This window comes from Monodon monoceros, unplaced genomic scaffold (genome assembly GCF_005190385.1).
Source record: "Monodon monoceros isolate NGI ecotype Baffin Bay Population unplaced genomic scaffold, NGI_Narwhal_1 Super_Scaffold_20, whole genome shotgun sequence".
Taxonomy (NCBI): domain Eukaryota; kingdom Metazoa; phylum Chordata; class Mammalia; order Artiodactyla; family Monodontidae; genus Monodon; species Monodon monoceros.
Window position 1 is genome coordinate 114,900,421 of NW_021703777.1, and position 16,407 is coordinate 114,916,827.

Sequence of the window (16,407 nt, forward strand, 5' to 3'; positions counted from 1 at the left end):
TAGCTGGGTTTTGTTTGCTTTGGGTTTTTTTTGCATTTATCCTCTTTGGTACTCTCTGAGCTTCCTGTGTCTGGGGTTTGATGTCTGACATTATTTTGGGAAAATTCTCAGTCATTATTATTTCAAATATTTCTTCTGTTCCTCTTTCTGTTTTTTCTCCTTCTTATATTTCCATTACACATTTTACCTTTTGTAGTTGTCCCACATTCCTTAGATAGTCTGGCTTTCTTTTTCCAATTTTTGTTCTATTTACTTTTCAATTTTTGAGGTTTCTATTGAGATATCGTCAAGCTCAGAATCTTTTCTCAGCTGTGTCCAGTCTACCGATAAGCTTACCAAAGGCATTATCCCTACATTTTTAAAAACAGCTTGACTGAGAGAATTCATGTACCATACAGTGCACCCATTTAAAGAATATAATTGATTTTTTTAAGAATATCTATAGATTTGTGCAACCATTGCCACAGTCTAATTTTAGAACTTTTTTTAAAAATTGAGGTATCGTTGATTTACAATATTATATAAGTTCTAGGTGTACAAATAGTGGTTTACAATTTTTAAAGATTATATTTCATTTATAGTTATTATAAAATATTGGCTGTATTTTCTCTGCTGTACAATATATCCTTGTAGCTTATTTATTATATGCGTAGAAGTTTGTACTTCTTAATCCCCTCCCCCTATTTTGCTCTCCCCACTTCCTTCTCCCCCTGGTAACCACTAGATTGTTCTCTTTATCTGTGAGTCTGTTTCTTTTTTGTTATATTCACTAGTTTTATTTTTTAGATTCCACGTATAAGTGATAATATACAGTATTTGTCTTTCTCTCTCTGACTTATTTCACTAAGCATAATACCCTCCAATCCATCCATGTTGTTGCAAAAGGCAAAATTTCACATTTTTTTTATGGCTGAGTAATAAGTGTGTGTGTGTGTGTGTGTGTGTGTATGTGTGTGTACACCACATTGTGTGTGTGTGTGTGTGTGTGTATATATATGGCACATTGTCTTTATCCATTTACCTTTGCTGGACGCTTAGGTTGCTTCCATTTCTTGGCTATTGTAAATAATGCTGCTAAGAACACTGGGGTGCGTGTATCTTTTTGAATTAGTGTTTTCATTTTCTTCAGATATATACCCAGAAATGGAGTTGCTGGATCATGTGGTAGTTCTATTTTTAGATTTTTGAGAAACCTCCATACTGTTTTCCACAGTGGCTGCACTGATTTACATTCCTACCAACAGTGTACAAGTCCCCTTTCTCCACATCCTTAGAACATTTTCATCTCCCCTAAAGAAATTCAGTACTCATTAGCAGTCAATTCCCATTCCTTCTCCCACAGTTGCCCCTCAGCCTTAAGTAATCATTAATTGACTATTGTCTATCAGTTTGCCTATTCTAGACATTTCATATAATTGGACTCATACAACATGTGATATTTCGTGACTGGGCTTTTTTCACTTAACATAATGTTTTCAGGGACCATTGGTGTTGCAGCATATTATCAGTACTTCATTTCTTTTTATTGCCAAATATTCCATTGTATGTACATACCACATTTCATTTATTCATTTGTGTTGTTTCCACTTTTTGATTGTTATAAACTCTGCTGCTATGAATATTCATGTAAAGTTTTTGTGTAAATGTATGCTTTCATTTCTCTTCGGTATATACCTGGGAGTGGAATTGCTGTGTCATGTGGTAATTCTATGTTTAACTTTTTGAGGAACTGCCCAAATGTTTTTCAGAGCAGTTGTACCATTTACATTCCTACCAACAGTATGTGAGGCTTCCAGTTTCTTACCACCCTTGACATTTTATTATGTCTTTTTAATTATAGCAGTCCTAGTGGTATAAAGTAGTATTTCATTGTGGTTTTGATCTACATTGCCTTAGTGACTAATGATATTAAGAATCTTTTCCTATGCATATTTTTCCACTTAAATACCTACTTTAGAGAGGTGTCTAAACCCTGCTTATTTTTTAATTGGTAATTTGTCTTTTTATTATTACATTGTAAGAGTTCTTTGTATATTCTCAGTACAAGTCCCTTATCGGATGTATGATCTGCAAATATTTTCTCCCATTCTGTGGGTTGTCTTTCTTTTGGCCACACTGCGGCTTGCAGGATCTTAGTTCCCCGACCAGAGATTGAACCCACGCCCTTGGCAGTGAGAGCGCAGAGTCCTAACCACCGGACCGCCAGGGAATTCCCGTCTTTATACTTTCTTGTTGGTACCATTTGCAACACAAAAATTTTAATTTTGATGTAATCCAATTTATTTTTTCCTTTCTTGTTTGTAAGCAACATGTAGAAACTGATTTTAATGTTTTCACAGGCAAAATTTAGATGTAGCACAAAAAGTTATGATAATGGTAAGTGAAGTAGGCCAGTCATAGGATGACAGATATGCATGCACTTACAGAGGTACCTAAAATAGTATGTGTATATAAATACATACACTTTTATGAGGTACCTGGAGTAGTCAGTCTCATAGAAGCAGAGAATGCAGGAGTGATTGACAGGGTCTAGAGAGAGAGGAAAATGGGGAGTTGTTGTTCAATTGGTATAAAATTTCAGTTATGCAAGATAAATTTTTTCTGTAGATCTGTTGTGCAGCAGATTGTCTGTAGTCAGCAGTACTGTTGACTATAGTCAGCAATACTTAAAAAAATTTAAGAGGGTAGATTTCATCTTACTTAAGTGTTCTTACCACACACACATGCACATGCACACACACTAAAACCAGAGGAACACAAAGAAACTTTTGGAGGTTATTGATATGTCTTACCTTGATTGTGGTGATGGTTTCACAGGTGTATGCATATGTACAAACTCATCGAATTGCATACGTTAAATATAGGTTTAATATATAAGGTTTTTATTTATCAATTATACTTCAAAAAGCTGTTTTTCTCCTCGAAGTTATGATAAGTTATATTGATATAACCAAATTTCATTGTCAGACTTTCTGCTTTTAAGATACTTATTTCTCCAAGGCAAAGAAAATGTACTTAGGAAACTATTATGGATTGAGAAAAAGGTGTACCTGTTTTGTAGATGATTGAGAGCTGACTCTATTGTGATTGAAACCTGACTGTACTAAAATCTTCAAACTTGTTTCATTTGATCTGTAACCACTGATTGAGGAGGCTTTATAAAATCTTTCACTTATTTACTCTTTGGTATTAAAGTTATTAAAATGTACTTCTGGTTTTCAACTTAAGATGTTTATATAATTTATATTGTCATGAATATGCTTCTTGTAGGGAAGAAAGAAAAAACAAAATAAAAACTTTTAGGAATCTTCGATATTCAAGCCCTACTTACTCCTACAGTTGTTTAAACAGTTATTATGTTGTTTTACCTAAAAGCTCTTCTGAGGCTCAGAGATTTAAATATTTTTGAGGACATGGGAACAAGTCTCCTGTTTTTAACCTTTATGGAACTTGGAGATGTTTTTCAAGGTCCTAAGCTTGAAAATGTATCTGAGGATTTGGTTTATAATAATGTGGAGTGAGATCTTTAAAACTATAAATATTGATATAGGAAATATTCTTAGAGAAAGTGACTTACCTTGGAATTGGTAGTACAATTTAGATAAGTAATCAGAGTGAATGAGGTGTGCACTAATGACTGTTAGGGACTCGTTATCTTTTTAACTAGATTTGTTCTGGGATTGTGTCCATAAAGTGTAGCCACTTAAGATCATCAGTAGTAAAGAAGAGAAATCCTCATTTTCTCTGCTTTGGATAACTGTCTAAGAAACTAAGCAAAAATTTTAACAATCACTAGATTCTTTGGGAGAAAGACTTTTGAGTAAAAAGAAAATGCAAAAAGCATGATTGAAAGAAAAATTTTTCTTTTCCTGAGAACAGAATGGCAAAATTTGATGCTATAAGCAGGTTAGTTAATTTGATGCTATAAGCAGGTTAGTTAATTTAATAAATTTGAGAAATTAAATGGTTAATTGACTTGATCTGGGCTTTAGAACATCTGGGAGTTTGCCTGCATGTGGGATTAGGGTCATTAGGTATATAAAATGTATATATGAATTGTTTAAAAGTCCTCAGACTTTTCTAAAAGGATGTGAGGATGAAGAGGTGGTTGTGTGTTGTTTTGTTCTGAGCAGGCTCGTCACGTTTGAATGCATTGATACTCATTTGTATTGAAATTTGGAATTTACTATGTTTCCTCTTCAGGTTTGGCTGACAGATTTGAAGAATACCCTAAACTGAGGGAGCTCATCAGGCTGAAGGATGAGTTAATAGCTAAATCTAACACTCCTCCTATGTAAGTGGGGTTTTTTGTTCCCAACTCAGGCTTAAAATGTTAGTCTTTTTATCATGTAACCCCTTTTCTGTTTGAAAAAAATTTACTATCTTTGTAAGGTTAACACATTCTCTTTCTTCTGTATAGTAAAATATATTAGTTTGAAACTCCAGTGCTGAGTACACAGTAGGTTCTCATTTAATTTATTTTCAGTTTTCTAGACAATTTACTTTAAATTACTAATTTAAATTTTTTTCTTAGAAAATCATATTTGTTGTATTCCTGATTATCTTAAAATGTTTTTAAATGACTTTTCTTCTCAAAAATTATTTATTGAAGAAAGTTAGAAAACTTAGGGAAAGTAAGAAAATGAAAGTTAATTATAACTCAGCAACCAGAGATGCTATTAACATTTTGGAATACAAAAATTCATTTTAACCTTTGCTAAACAGACTAATGCTTCCCTAAAAAAATGTGTTTAAGGTCTTTGAAATTGGAGACTCTCTTTATTTCACATTTAGCTTACTTTGAACATTTTGTACATTTAACAGTTTGCTAAAATGTATACTGTTAATGATTAGAAGAACTGCAAAGACGTCTGAGTTTGTGGCAAAAATTTTAGTAGACTAATATGCATCCTATTTAAAAACACTCTTACATTTAAAGTATTTTATATTTAAAATACTTTCATACTATGTGGAAATAACCATTAAGTAAAGGCTAGTAGTAATTTATACTAAGTAGCTAGAAAAAACTGTTAAACAATATTACTAAGGCACAAACTAAGGAAAGAAAATTATGTCCATTTTTAGAAACTTTTTTAGAGGGAGGAATTTAAAACTTACTAACAAATAGTTTTTCTAACTTAACAATTGTGGAAAAAGTAATATGGTATTCTTTGGAATATTAAGATGATAATGGAAAGGGGCTCAGACACTCATCTGAGTATGGATTTTCAATATAAGAAATGAGAGAAGTTTGTATTTTGGATGTTTGTGTGGGACTGTGATTTTACTTTGTGGTGTGAGTGTATCCATGTCCTCTGGAAGAGCACTGGTAGATGGTTTACTGTCTGTACTGAGGAAGGATACTCCTCCATAAAAAGGTATTCAGTAATTAGCTCATGGTGACTTTGTAAATAGTGTTTAGGAAATATTTAAGAAATTTCTTTCATTACCATTGTAAAGTATTTGAAAATCTCTTACATTTTATGCTTTAATCAAATAGGTACTTACAAGCAGATATAGAAGCCTTTGACATCAGAGAACTAACACCCAAATTTGATGTGATTCTTCTTGAACCCCCTTTAGAAGAATATTACAGAGAGACTGGCATCACTGCTAATGAAAAATGCTGGACTTGGGATGATGTATGATCAAACTTTCTACATTGTAATGAATTATTTATTTTTCAAATAAATATATGTCTGATCAGAAAGTAATATTATAAATATCCCTACTTTTTTAGGAAGTTGTAAATATAGATTTATAATATATGTTATGGCTGAAGGTCTAAGGTACATTAACAAATATTATTATATCTTTAGTCTGATTTGTCTTTTTTTTTTTTTTTTTTGGTATGCGGGCCTCTCACTGTTGTGGCCTCTCCTGTTGCGGAGCACAGACTCCAGAAGCGCAGGCTCAGCGGCCATGGCTCACGGGCCCAGCCGCTCCGCGGCATGTGGGATCTTTCCGGATGGGGGCACGAACCCGTGTCCCCTGCATCGGCAGGCGGACTCTCAACCACTGCGTCACCAGGGAAGCCCTGATTTGTCTTTTTGAGGCAGAAGTTGAGCAGGTAGTGAGTAAATCGTCTGTGGAAGACTCAAAATTCCAGTCTTAGAGTCCTTGAATGTATAGCTAGAAATAAGTCTAAAAACAGATTGGTTGATAACATTCCATATTTGGTTAGTTTTAGTAAACATCAGAGTATACGTACACACACACACACAGACACACACATATGAACATAATTTCTACTCTTTAAAGAACTTACAGTATAATAGATTTAAGGGACATATGTATTATATAATTGTGATATAATTCAGTATTATATAATTGTGATGTTATATTTTCCTGAATAAGATTGAACAAGCTGATAGCTTCAGTTAGTTACATAAAGTAACCTGTTTCTACTGATCAATAACAAAAATAACAAATATTTATTCAGCACCACTTTGTACTAGGCAACTAGGTACTGGAGATTGAAAGATGAATAAGACTTAGTATTTGGCCTTAAGGGGCACACAGTTTAATGGGATAAAATAAACAATGACCTAAACAGATAATTGCGTTATCATATTGTTAGTTCAATAATAGAGGATTGCATAAGGTGATCTGAGAAAAACTGACCAAGCTGAGGAAGCTGGGGGACATAAACAAAGAGGAGATGACACATGAACAGTATGTATGGATAGATTAGCTGGAATTGGCCAGCTGAAGAAAAGGGTGGATTTGGGATTCCAAGCAGAAGGAACAGCAAGAGCAGGAGGGATGGAGGCAAAGAGACGGGTGAGGGAGGTCTGTATGCAGGTTGATGTTGGAACACAGATTGGGACTGTCTTGAGATGATGTCTTCTTAGAAGCTTAGCTTAATGCCTAAAGGCATTAAGGAGTCTTTGAAGGGCTTTAACCAGTTTAGTAAAATGGTCAGATTAGTGTGTAGAGGAGGATAGACTAGAGAAAATGAAGTCTGGAGAGGGGAGAGCAGATAGAAGACTGTTGCAGTAGTCTAGTTAGGAGATGAAGGGACCCTGATTTAGGGTGATGGTAATAAGAATAGAAAGGAGGTGATAAATTCAGTAATGTTTTGTAGATACTTCTGGCGAGATCTAGTGATTGGGAATACGGGAAGAGTAAAGGATGAGTCAAGAGTTTGAATCTTGGGATAAATGGGTTGAGATCACCAGCTGAGAGAGTCAATTTAAGAGTAGTAGCAGGATTAGAGCGATTAGATTATACTGAATATGTTGATTAAGAGGTGTATGTGAGACATTCAAGTAGAGGTTGTAATAAGATTATGAAACTTAAAAGACAGATTTGATCATCTCAAAATACAGATTTTAAAGGGTTAGCACATTAAACCTATGAGAATAAATGAATTTGTCTTGAGATAGTGTCTCAATTAAGAAACAGTGTGGATTTACTGTAAATCCTCAGGAAACTTACATTTAAGAGGCACATTATAAAAGAGATGTGAAAAGAATGGGTGAAAGATGAATGAGGTGAACCAAGAGAGTATGAATGTCACGGAAACCAAGGGAATAGGGAATTTCGAGGAGGAGAGTGTGATCAGGAGCACTGAACACAGAAGAGAGGTAGGGAAGGGAAAGGACTGAAATTCTAGACTGGTGTTTCATAGAGAACTGCTTTGAATCCTTGCACATCTTCCGAGTTAATAATTATTAACTTGTTAATATTACTTATTTTTCAAGATGTAATAACTTCAGTTTTTCTTCCTTGAAGCTTTTCCTTTCAGCTTCAGTACCTCTGGCAATTTTATTTATTTTATTTTTATTTTATTTTACTTTACAAAAGTTTTTCCTCTCCTCTGATAAGTGTAATCTGTGTTTATTGTTGAAACAGAAAAGTATACAGTATATAGTATCCCCAAAACTTAAGGTTAAAGATGTAATGCTCTTGATATTGCTGAGAATTTCTCCAGATAGGTTGCACAAATTTACATTCCTTCCAGTAGTGTTTAAGAAATATCTATTTCACCATATCCTCATCAAAATTGGTTAATAATATAAAACAATCTTTGTCAATTTAGTCAAAAGAAAATTGAAAAATTAATCTTATTATGTCTATGATTAGTGGTTAGGTTGAACTTTATTTTCTCTAGCGAATCTCTAAGGTTTGGTCAGTGAAGGTACAGGAGCTTCAATTATATATGATAAACTAACAGAGTTTTTGAAATAAAGGAATTCCATTTTATATGTATATTGAAAAGTTTTGTCTGGCCCCAGAGCCCTAAGCTCTTAACGTTTATGTGATAATACCTTAAAGAAAGTGCCAGTAGCTAATATAAATAAAGTATAAATAAGAAAAGCATTCGGGTTTCACAGGTATTCTTTTTCACATTAGAGAGTCAGTAGAGGCCAGTGTGTTTTGTTTAAGAATATAAGCATTTTCAGGCTTCCCTGGTGGCGCAGTGGTTGAGAGTCTGCTTGCCGATGCAGGGGACATGGGTTTGTGCCCCGGTCTGGTAAGATCCCACATGCTGCGGAGCGGCTGGGCCCGTGAGCCATGGCCGCTGAGCCTGCGCGTCTGGAGCCTGTGCTCCGCAACGGGAGAGGCCACAACAGTGAGAGGCCCGCGTACCGCAAAAACAAAAAACAAAAAGAATATAAGCACTTTCTTAAAATACCAACATTTAGCATTTATAATTGTAATGTCAAGAGAGTAATTTGCTTAATGTTCTTCACTGATGTGTGCCATCACTTATCTTTAGCTATACCATGTATAGACGTTTGTAGGAATATTATGTGTGTGTGCGTATTACATATTTATTTTAATTCATATTCCTATGAGAATATTAGATGAGATATATCAAGACTTAAAGTCGGAAGTATAAAACTGAATAGGTTTATGCCTATTGTAATTTTTTTTCCATTATCACTGTCAAATAATGTATTTTTACCTAGATAAATTATAGATTATGTGGTTATGATCCACTCAGGTAGAAGTTAAGATTTTCTTAATACATGAAACTAATAAATATTTGCTTGAACCGTTGTCTCTGGAACTTCTTAACTGTGACAGGAAGCTAAAAGAAAAGGAATACCATATAACATGGTTGCTTTTATAGTCATTTATACAAGTATATGGTATTTCCCCAATTTAGAGATTTAATTATTGCAGAACTTTTTTTAAAATTGACACACTTAACAAATACAAAGCAAACAATTATAGTCTATTGTTTGTGATATTTCAGACTTAGTCATTATACTGAAATGTGTATATTGATTTATTTTATTTAGAACTGGAAACCAAGTCCTCCCCCAAACATTTGTGGTTATGTTTTAATTTTGCCCCTATCTTTGGGGTAATTTAATCCCTTTTCAGTTTTTCTGTAAATGGTAACAGGTTACTCTCAAGCCATAACTTATAAAATTCTGTAATTCTATAAATATGGTTTCCTGTAAACTCTTTCCATAGAAAATCAAGTGTATGTATGTGCATGTGTGCATCTGTGTTATCTTAATAGGGAATAAAAAACCAGAAGAACAAGTTTTAAGAAAATTATTTTCCATTGTATTTCTTAATGAAAATTAGTACATTTAAAGAACACATTTACTGTAAGTCCTGATAAATCGCAGTGGTTGTTCTTTTGGATTTAGGATGAATGGGAAACAATGCTTCTATGCAATATTGATTTGGTTTCTTACAGATCATGAAGTTAGAAATTGATGAGATTGCAGCACCTCGATCATTTATTTTTCTCTGGTGTGGTTCTGGGGAGGGATTGGACCTTGGAAGAGTGGTAAGATGGTGTTTTTTTAAGTGGTTTTTTAAATTCGTAAGAAAAAAATAACACAGTATGTTGCATAAGAAGTTTGAAGAATAATGTTATTTTCTCCTTTGTTTCTTGAACAGTATTAAAATATTCAGAAGAAAAAGATGTTTAACAAAGAATGTGCAAAAGGCAGTATCCCTTAGTTAACTAGCATTAGGGGTGAATAAATCAAAATATGATTTATTAAAACTGCAGGAAGAGAACAGTTCAGAGATTTGAAACTGAATTGCAGCTCAAAAGCAAGCTGCTTAGTGTCATTTACTGTTCATTATTAGTAGCTAAAAAGTATTCTTCTGGCTAGTATTAACTCCTGAATTCCAAATGAAAGCCAAATCAAATTGGAAAAATAACACAGCATCTGGAGCACATAGTTTGAATAAATTCATGAGAGTGAGAAAGAAGTTATAACATCTCAATTTAAGTACCTTATATTTATTGTATTTCAGAACTTTTTTTGGTTTTTTGATTGGAGTATTTTGGATTTCTGAATGGAAACAAAATAATAAAGCTTTTTTATGATGGAAGCATTGTGGCTAGCTCTGGTCTCAGTTCTGATGTCCAGCAGTGAAACTTTGGGTAAAGAGATACTTACTCTGTGTGTTTCGGTTACCTCACTTGTTATTGGATAATACTTTCCATTTTTAGGAAATATTATTTGATCTACTGCCTATGACCTCATTTAAATCCTGGTAATTTTAGGAGGTGTCCATTTGACAGGTGAAGAATTTAAGTAGGATTATATTGAGATAAATTGGTTCTCAAATCCTGAAATTCTGCAATTGCTTGTGTATTCTTTGTATAAATAGCAAGTTTGAGACTGTTGGATAACATCATTGCTTCTGTCATTTATTAAATCCATGGTAAGACTATAACTGTATATAGGGTATCTATTTTATTGCTGGCACCTCCCTAAGATGCTATAGAAAATCTAAGAAAATAGAGACATACTGTATGTTTTTATAGGTATATTGATATTTACCTTTTTTAGCTCTAATGTCTGGCTTTGGACTTTTCTCCCACCCCCCAAATTAGGTTGAAATTGATTAGGAGGTTTTATCTTATATGTTTATGCAGCAATTTATCATATTGGTGAAAGCAGCTTTTGGCTCCAGATGATTACAAAAATAATTCAGCATGATAAATACTCATGAGTTGTGCTAAGTTGATTAGGAAATGTTGGATTTAGGCCCTTGTGATATTTAATGCAGTGCGAAACAAATACCTGGCAACAGGAACAGATACTGATCTTGATTTTTGAGATTTTAAATTAAAAATCTAAGTTTCATTTTGTGGTGTATCTCAGTTTATACAATAAGAGCATTCCTGAAAAGTGTGTATATTTTATGTTCCACTACATCTCTATTTGTACTTGATCATAGTACCAACAATATTGTACTGCACAATTTACTTATTTCCCCCTACTTTGCTCTTAATCAGCTAGGGGTAAGGACTATATCTTATTCATGTTTTTTTTCCCAGCAGCTAGCCAACACCTACATATTGTGGGCCTCAAAATGCCACTCTGAGTACTCACTTAGCTAGTATTTGTTATATGTTCATATATAACATATTCTAGGACACTAAGGTTCAAATCTCTCTACTGTCTAGATTACATAAAGATGAAAGTAAAGTTTTACTCAGTAAAGAAATATAATAACAATTTTAAGTCTTTGAATTTTTGAGGTTTAGTATTAAATCATAAAAATAACATAAGACTCTCATTTGGAAAGAAGTTATCAGTTAAACATTTTCAACAGTTTTTAGCTTTGTCAGAGGATAGAAAGTTGAGGTGGAAGGAACAAAATTTTCTTTTGTTTTTTTTTCTGATTTTAAGACATTTTATTTCAAAATAACTTCAGTCTTACAGAAAAGTTCTAAAAATTATGCAACAATCCACATTTACCACTCACCCAGAAACTCAAATGTTCACATTTACTTTTTTATTCTCCTCTCCCCCTCACTCTCTCTTTTACTCTTTTTCATTCTTTCCATTTTCCCCTCCCCCATTTCAGAGTAAATTCTAGACATAATGTCCCTTTCCCCCTAAGTGCTTCAGTTATATTTCTGAAAGATAAGGTCATTTTCTTATATAATAATAGTACAATTATTAGCATCATAAAATTAACACTGTTTTGATACTATTCTCAATAAGACAGTTTTTGCAGTTGTCCCACTTATAACATCTATATAGTATAAATAATTTTTTTCTGGTCTTAGGATCACTTAGTGTCATCAGTTTTCATGTCTCTTCAATCTTCTTTTATCTGGAAGACTTTCTTAGTTTTTCTTATCTTTCATGACCTTAACATTTTGAAGAGTGTGGCCCATTTATTCAAAATTATCTTTTGAATTATTTTCTGATTAAAGAGGGACTGAGTTTTCTTACGATTTAAAACTTTCTATTGATGACAGTAGAAGGTAGTATTAAAGAATCAGAGTATTATGTAATCCTTTCTATGTTTTGATATCAACTGTATATTAATATTCAGAAGGTATATGTATTCTGTATAATGGCTGTATATTTAAAGACTAGTATTTCTTTTTTTCTATTTCTGCACAAAGACAAAATTACTGTGACACCTTGGAATTTAATGTCTCAAACCTCTAGGAAGTTTTTAATGCTGGTTGGTTATTTTAAGTATTGTTTATTTCTTTTAGCTAAGGATGTTTTAAAAAATTCTTTCATTTCTAGTGTTTACGCAAGTGGGGTTACAGAAGATGTGAAGATATTTGTTGGATTAAAACCAATAAAAACAATCCTGGGAAGACTAAGACTTTAGATCCAAAGGCTGTCTTCCAGAGAACAAAGGTATTGCCTTTACTGTTTTGTTTTCTTTATTTTCATTATTTTCTCTCAAGCTTTTCCAAATGACTGTATACTGTTTAATTAATTTTGGTGGAAAGATCCTTCTCTTTGACTTGTACAAATGGCATTGAGCATTAAAGTAATACGTCCAAGTTAATTTAAAAATATTTTATTCACTCAGATCAACCTATGCTGAGCTGAAGAAGGTATTCCTGTATATCCTAAACTGCTGTAATTCTAAGTCAGATATGGGCTTTTAGTACTTCTGACCCCGAGCTTTTTTTTCCTTTCTCTTTGCTGAGAAAAAAGAAATGGCAGCAAGACTCATAGCTGGCCAGCTTAGATGAATATTTCTTTCCCCTTCCTTTCTTTTTTCTACGTAAGAACCTGAACAAGAACCACTGAGAACCTCTGCTTCAGAGGACTGCCCAGCTAGTTATCAGGGTTTAACAGTTTGTCCTCCAGTCTTTCACTCTTCAGGGAGACTCTGGTGGAGGGTCTTTTTAAAGTCTTTCTTGGACTAGAAATTCTGTTTGAAGGGAATCTAAGCCATCCTTGCTATTATTGGTTCATGGAGTCAAGTGAGATTAAATTTATTTAAACCATACTCTGTCATCCAGATTAAATAGAGGTCAAAAAACAAACAACAAAAAAGGAAATCATTTGATTTTCACATTTACTTATATCGAGTATTTGTAAGTCTGTATCCATGCTTGAAGTCCTCTCCATATGAAAAGGCTTATACCTTATATGTAGTTTTGATCTTGGATCATGTGAAGCCCAGTATAACATCATTTTAAGATTCCAAGGTCAAGTGCCATGCCCATAACTGCTGAAGAGAAGTTATTATCAAGGGTTGCAGAGGAAAAGATTCTACGGTGTTTGACTCAATTCTAAAATGTCATGGCCCCAAGTTTAATACTCTAATGTCTAGTTTCCCTGGCAGTCTTCTCAGATCCAGAGATCCAGGTTTTTCCTTTTGTGTTTTTGCCCAGAGACCTGTATCCCAAAGATTCAGAGAAATGAGGATTGTTTTGGAATTGAGGAACGTCAGAAATGTAAAATGTTGTGAAATATGACTGTTGATGAAAAGAGATTCATTGTTCTGCTCTTATTATTATTTAGGAACACTGCCTTATGGGGATCAAAGGAACTGTTAAGCGTAGCACAGACGGGGACTTCATTCATGCTAATGTTGACATTGACTTGATTATCACAGAAGAACCTGAAATTGGCAATATAGAAAAGCCTGTAGAAATTTTTCATATAATTGAACATTTTTGTCTTGGTAGAAGACGCCTTCATTTATTTGGAAGAGATAGTACAATTCGACCAGGTAAGACCTCAGGAGGAAAAAAAAACCGATAGTTCCTTGGGATATAGATGTTAAGAAAGAACACACAGTGTTATGTAAAATAAAATTCTTATATATTTGATTCCTCTTCTTGCTATACTTCAAATATGCTAAGCTCAGTCTTGTCTCAGTACTCTTCCATGGACTTTTCTCCTATCATTCAAATACCTGATGGATCTTTTCTCACAACCCTGTCTAAATTAGCCAACTTGCCACTCCACTCCCTTCCTCCCACTGCTGTCTTTCCCTTTAATCTATTTTCTTTTTCTTCATAGCACTTATCGTTATCTGAATTATAGATTCATTTGGGCATATGTTTATAGTCAGTCTCTTTAGTATGCAGTCTCATAGAAATCGGGGATTGTCTTATTCTCTCTACCCAACATTCAGGTTATTGAATAAATATTGTGTTGAGTGAAGAAATGCATAAAGGACATTTGGTCCTGTCCAAAACATCTGTAAGATATTTGGTCCACACCAAAATGTCCTTGATATATGGCCCTGTCCAAAACCATTTGGCATGGACCAAATTTGCTCATGGATGTTTTGGATAGGACTAAATTTCAAGTATCTTTTGGCATGAACCAAATGTCTTACTGACTTTTTGGACAGGACTAAATGTCTGCTAATAAAATGATCCTGCAGAAAATAACCATACCTTTGTGAAATAGAGATCTTGGCTTTATTAGAAACTAAAGTACCTGGCTTCTTTCCTTAAATGTATCATGATGTTGTTTCATCAAAATTTTAACACTTTACTAAATCGGTATAATGTGAATTTACTATTCTGAAAAAAAAATGAGTAGAAAATAATAATCTTATGGACTAGGATTTTCTTTTATAGAGGGCACAGCTTTTGTTTACAAAGTATTGTTGAAATAATAGTGCATCTGTTTCTTCTCAGAAAATATAGAAGTAACTTTTAAGAACATTGCATCGCTTCAGTCACAATATATAAAATCAACCTGTTTGGCCGTACCATGCTAGAAATGCTGTTTAAAGCTGAAAGGAAAAAAAAAAAAAAAAAAAAGCTGAAACGAGCCAGGATCTTATTTGTCTTAAACAGTCTACATTTTATAAAAAGTAAAAATTGAAGAAGTTACAGTGGAATAATTGGCCTTAAAAGTACCTAAGAATTTAGAAGAAACGAAACTCTGATGTTCATTCTAAAAAAAAAGTAATCCTTAAAGTTGCCTTATGTATGTATGAAATAATCCATCACTCCTCTACCCCCTCCTCAGCCCTGTCAGCTATTTCTTTGTGAGTGTGCGTTAGCGAACACAGTATCTTAAAACTATTTCAGTTGTAGAAACTGATGGCCTTAAGTTTCATAAAATTGTGTAAAATGATAAAGAGAAAAGTAAAAAACTACATTCTCTTTACAAAGAAATATTTTGCATGTGAAATGTTTACTCTGGGGCTTGGCTTTAGAGAAAATGTTTCCTATATTTAAAAGTAAATTTTTGCTCCTGGCAGGTTATTCAGTATTGTGTTGCTTAAGTTATCATTTTGTCATTGCTTTTTGGATTAATATTGTCAAATAACATATACCATAAGATTTCACTTGTTTGTAATTTGTTAAGATTTGCTTTTGACCCAATTTAGATAAATATTCTAAGTCTGAAAAGAATGTAACAATATGTTGTTTTTTTGATTGGTTGTAGTATTTGTTGTTGCTGTTTATATCAGCCATGTCTTTACTGATTTTTTTTAAAACTACTTACTCTATGAGAAAGGTATGTTAAAATCTATTAGGATTATGGGTTTGTGGTTTTGTTTAGTTGTTAGTTTATATCTGAGATTCTGTTATTAGGTGTATCTAAAAGGTAAAAATTTTTATGCCTTCCTAGTAGATTGACCCTCTTAGTATTATGAAATGTCCTTCTTTATCCAGTGTTTCTCAACTTTAAATTCTACTTCATCTGACATTATTATAGCTATTTCAGCTTCCTTTTGGTGTGTGTTTGCTTGGCATATTATTTCCAGCCTTCTACGTTCGATCTTCCATATCCTTACATTTAAGGTGTATCTTTTGTGAGCAAACACATAGTTCTCATCCATTTTATCTTTATCTTTTAATTGAATTGTTTAGTCAGTTTATATTTAATGTAATTCCTGATATATTGGGGCATAAATTACCATCTAACTGTTTGCTTTACATTGGTACCACCTGTTCTGTGTTCCCTTTTCTCTCGTTTCTTTTGGATTAAGTATTCTTGTATTATTCAGTTTTTCTTTTTTTAATTAGCTTGTTTAGATATTCTTTTATTGTTCCTTCAGTGTTTATCTCGGAAATTGCAGCATGCATCCTTGAATTATTCTAAGTTAAAATGTTATATTGATTTTTAAAGGGTGGGAATGCTATGGTTTAAATTTAATCTTTTTAAACCAGTTTTTCACAATACACATACGGTTCATGCATAAGTCACTACATACATAGTATATATACAGCTATAG

The 16,407-nt window shown here is 33.2% G+C and overlaps 1 protein-coding gene across 8 annotated transcripts in view; it reads left to right on the forward strand.

Annotated features, from left to right (window-relative positions):
- METTL14 (methyltransferase like 14) overlaps positions 1–16,407 on the forward strand; it is a 64,317-nt gene that overhangs the window by 10,805 nt on the left and 37,105 nt on the right. For all 8 annotated transcript variants that reach the window (XR_003795532.1, XR_003795531.1, XR_003795533.1 and 5 more), the window contains 5 exons: positions 4,204–4,294; positions 5,501–5,642; positions 9,665–9,757; positions 12,483–12,599; positions 13,722–13,932. Coding sequence is in view for 4 of the 8 variants with exons in the window: in XM_029234795.1 (XP_029090628.1) it covers positions 4,204–4,294; positions 5,501–5,642; positions 9,665–9,757; positions 12,483–12,599; positions 13,722–13,932 (654 nt within the window). In the remaining 4 variants the exon portion in view is untranslated. The remainder of the gene's footprint in view (positions 1–4,203; positions 4,295–5,500; positions 5,643–9,664; positions 9,758–12,482; positions 12,600–13,721; positions 13,933–16,407) is intronic.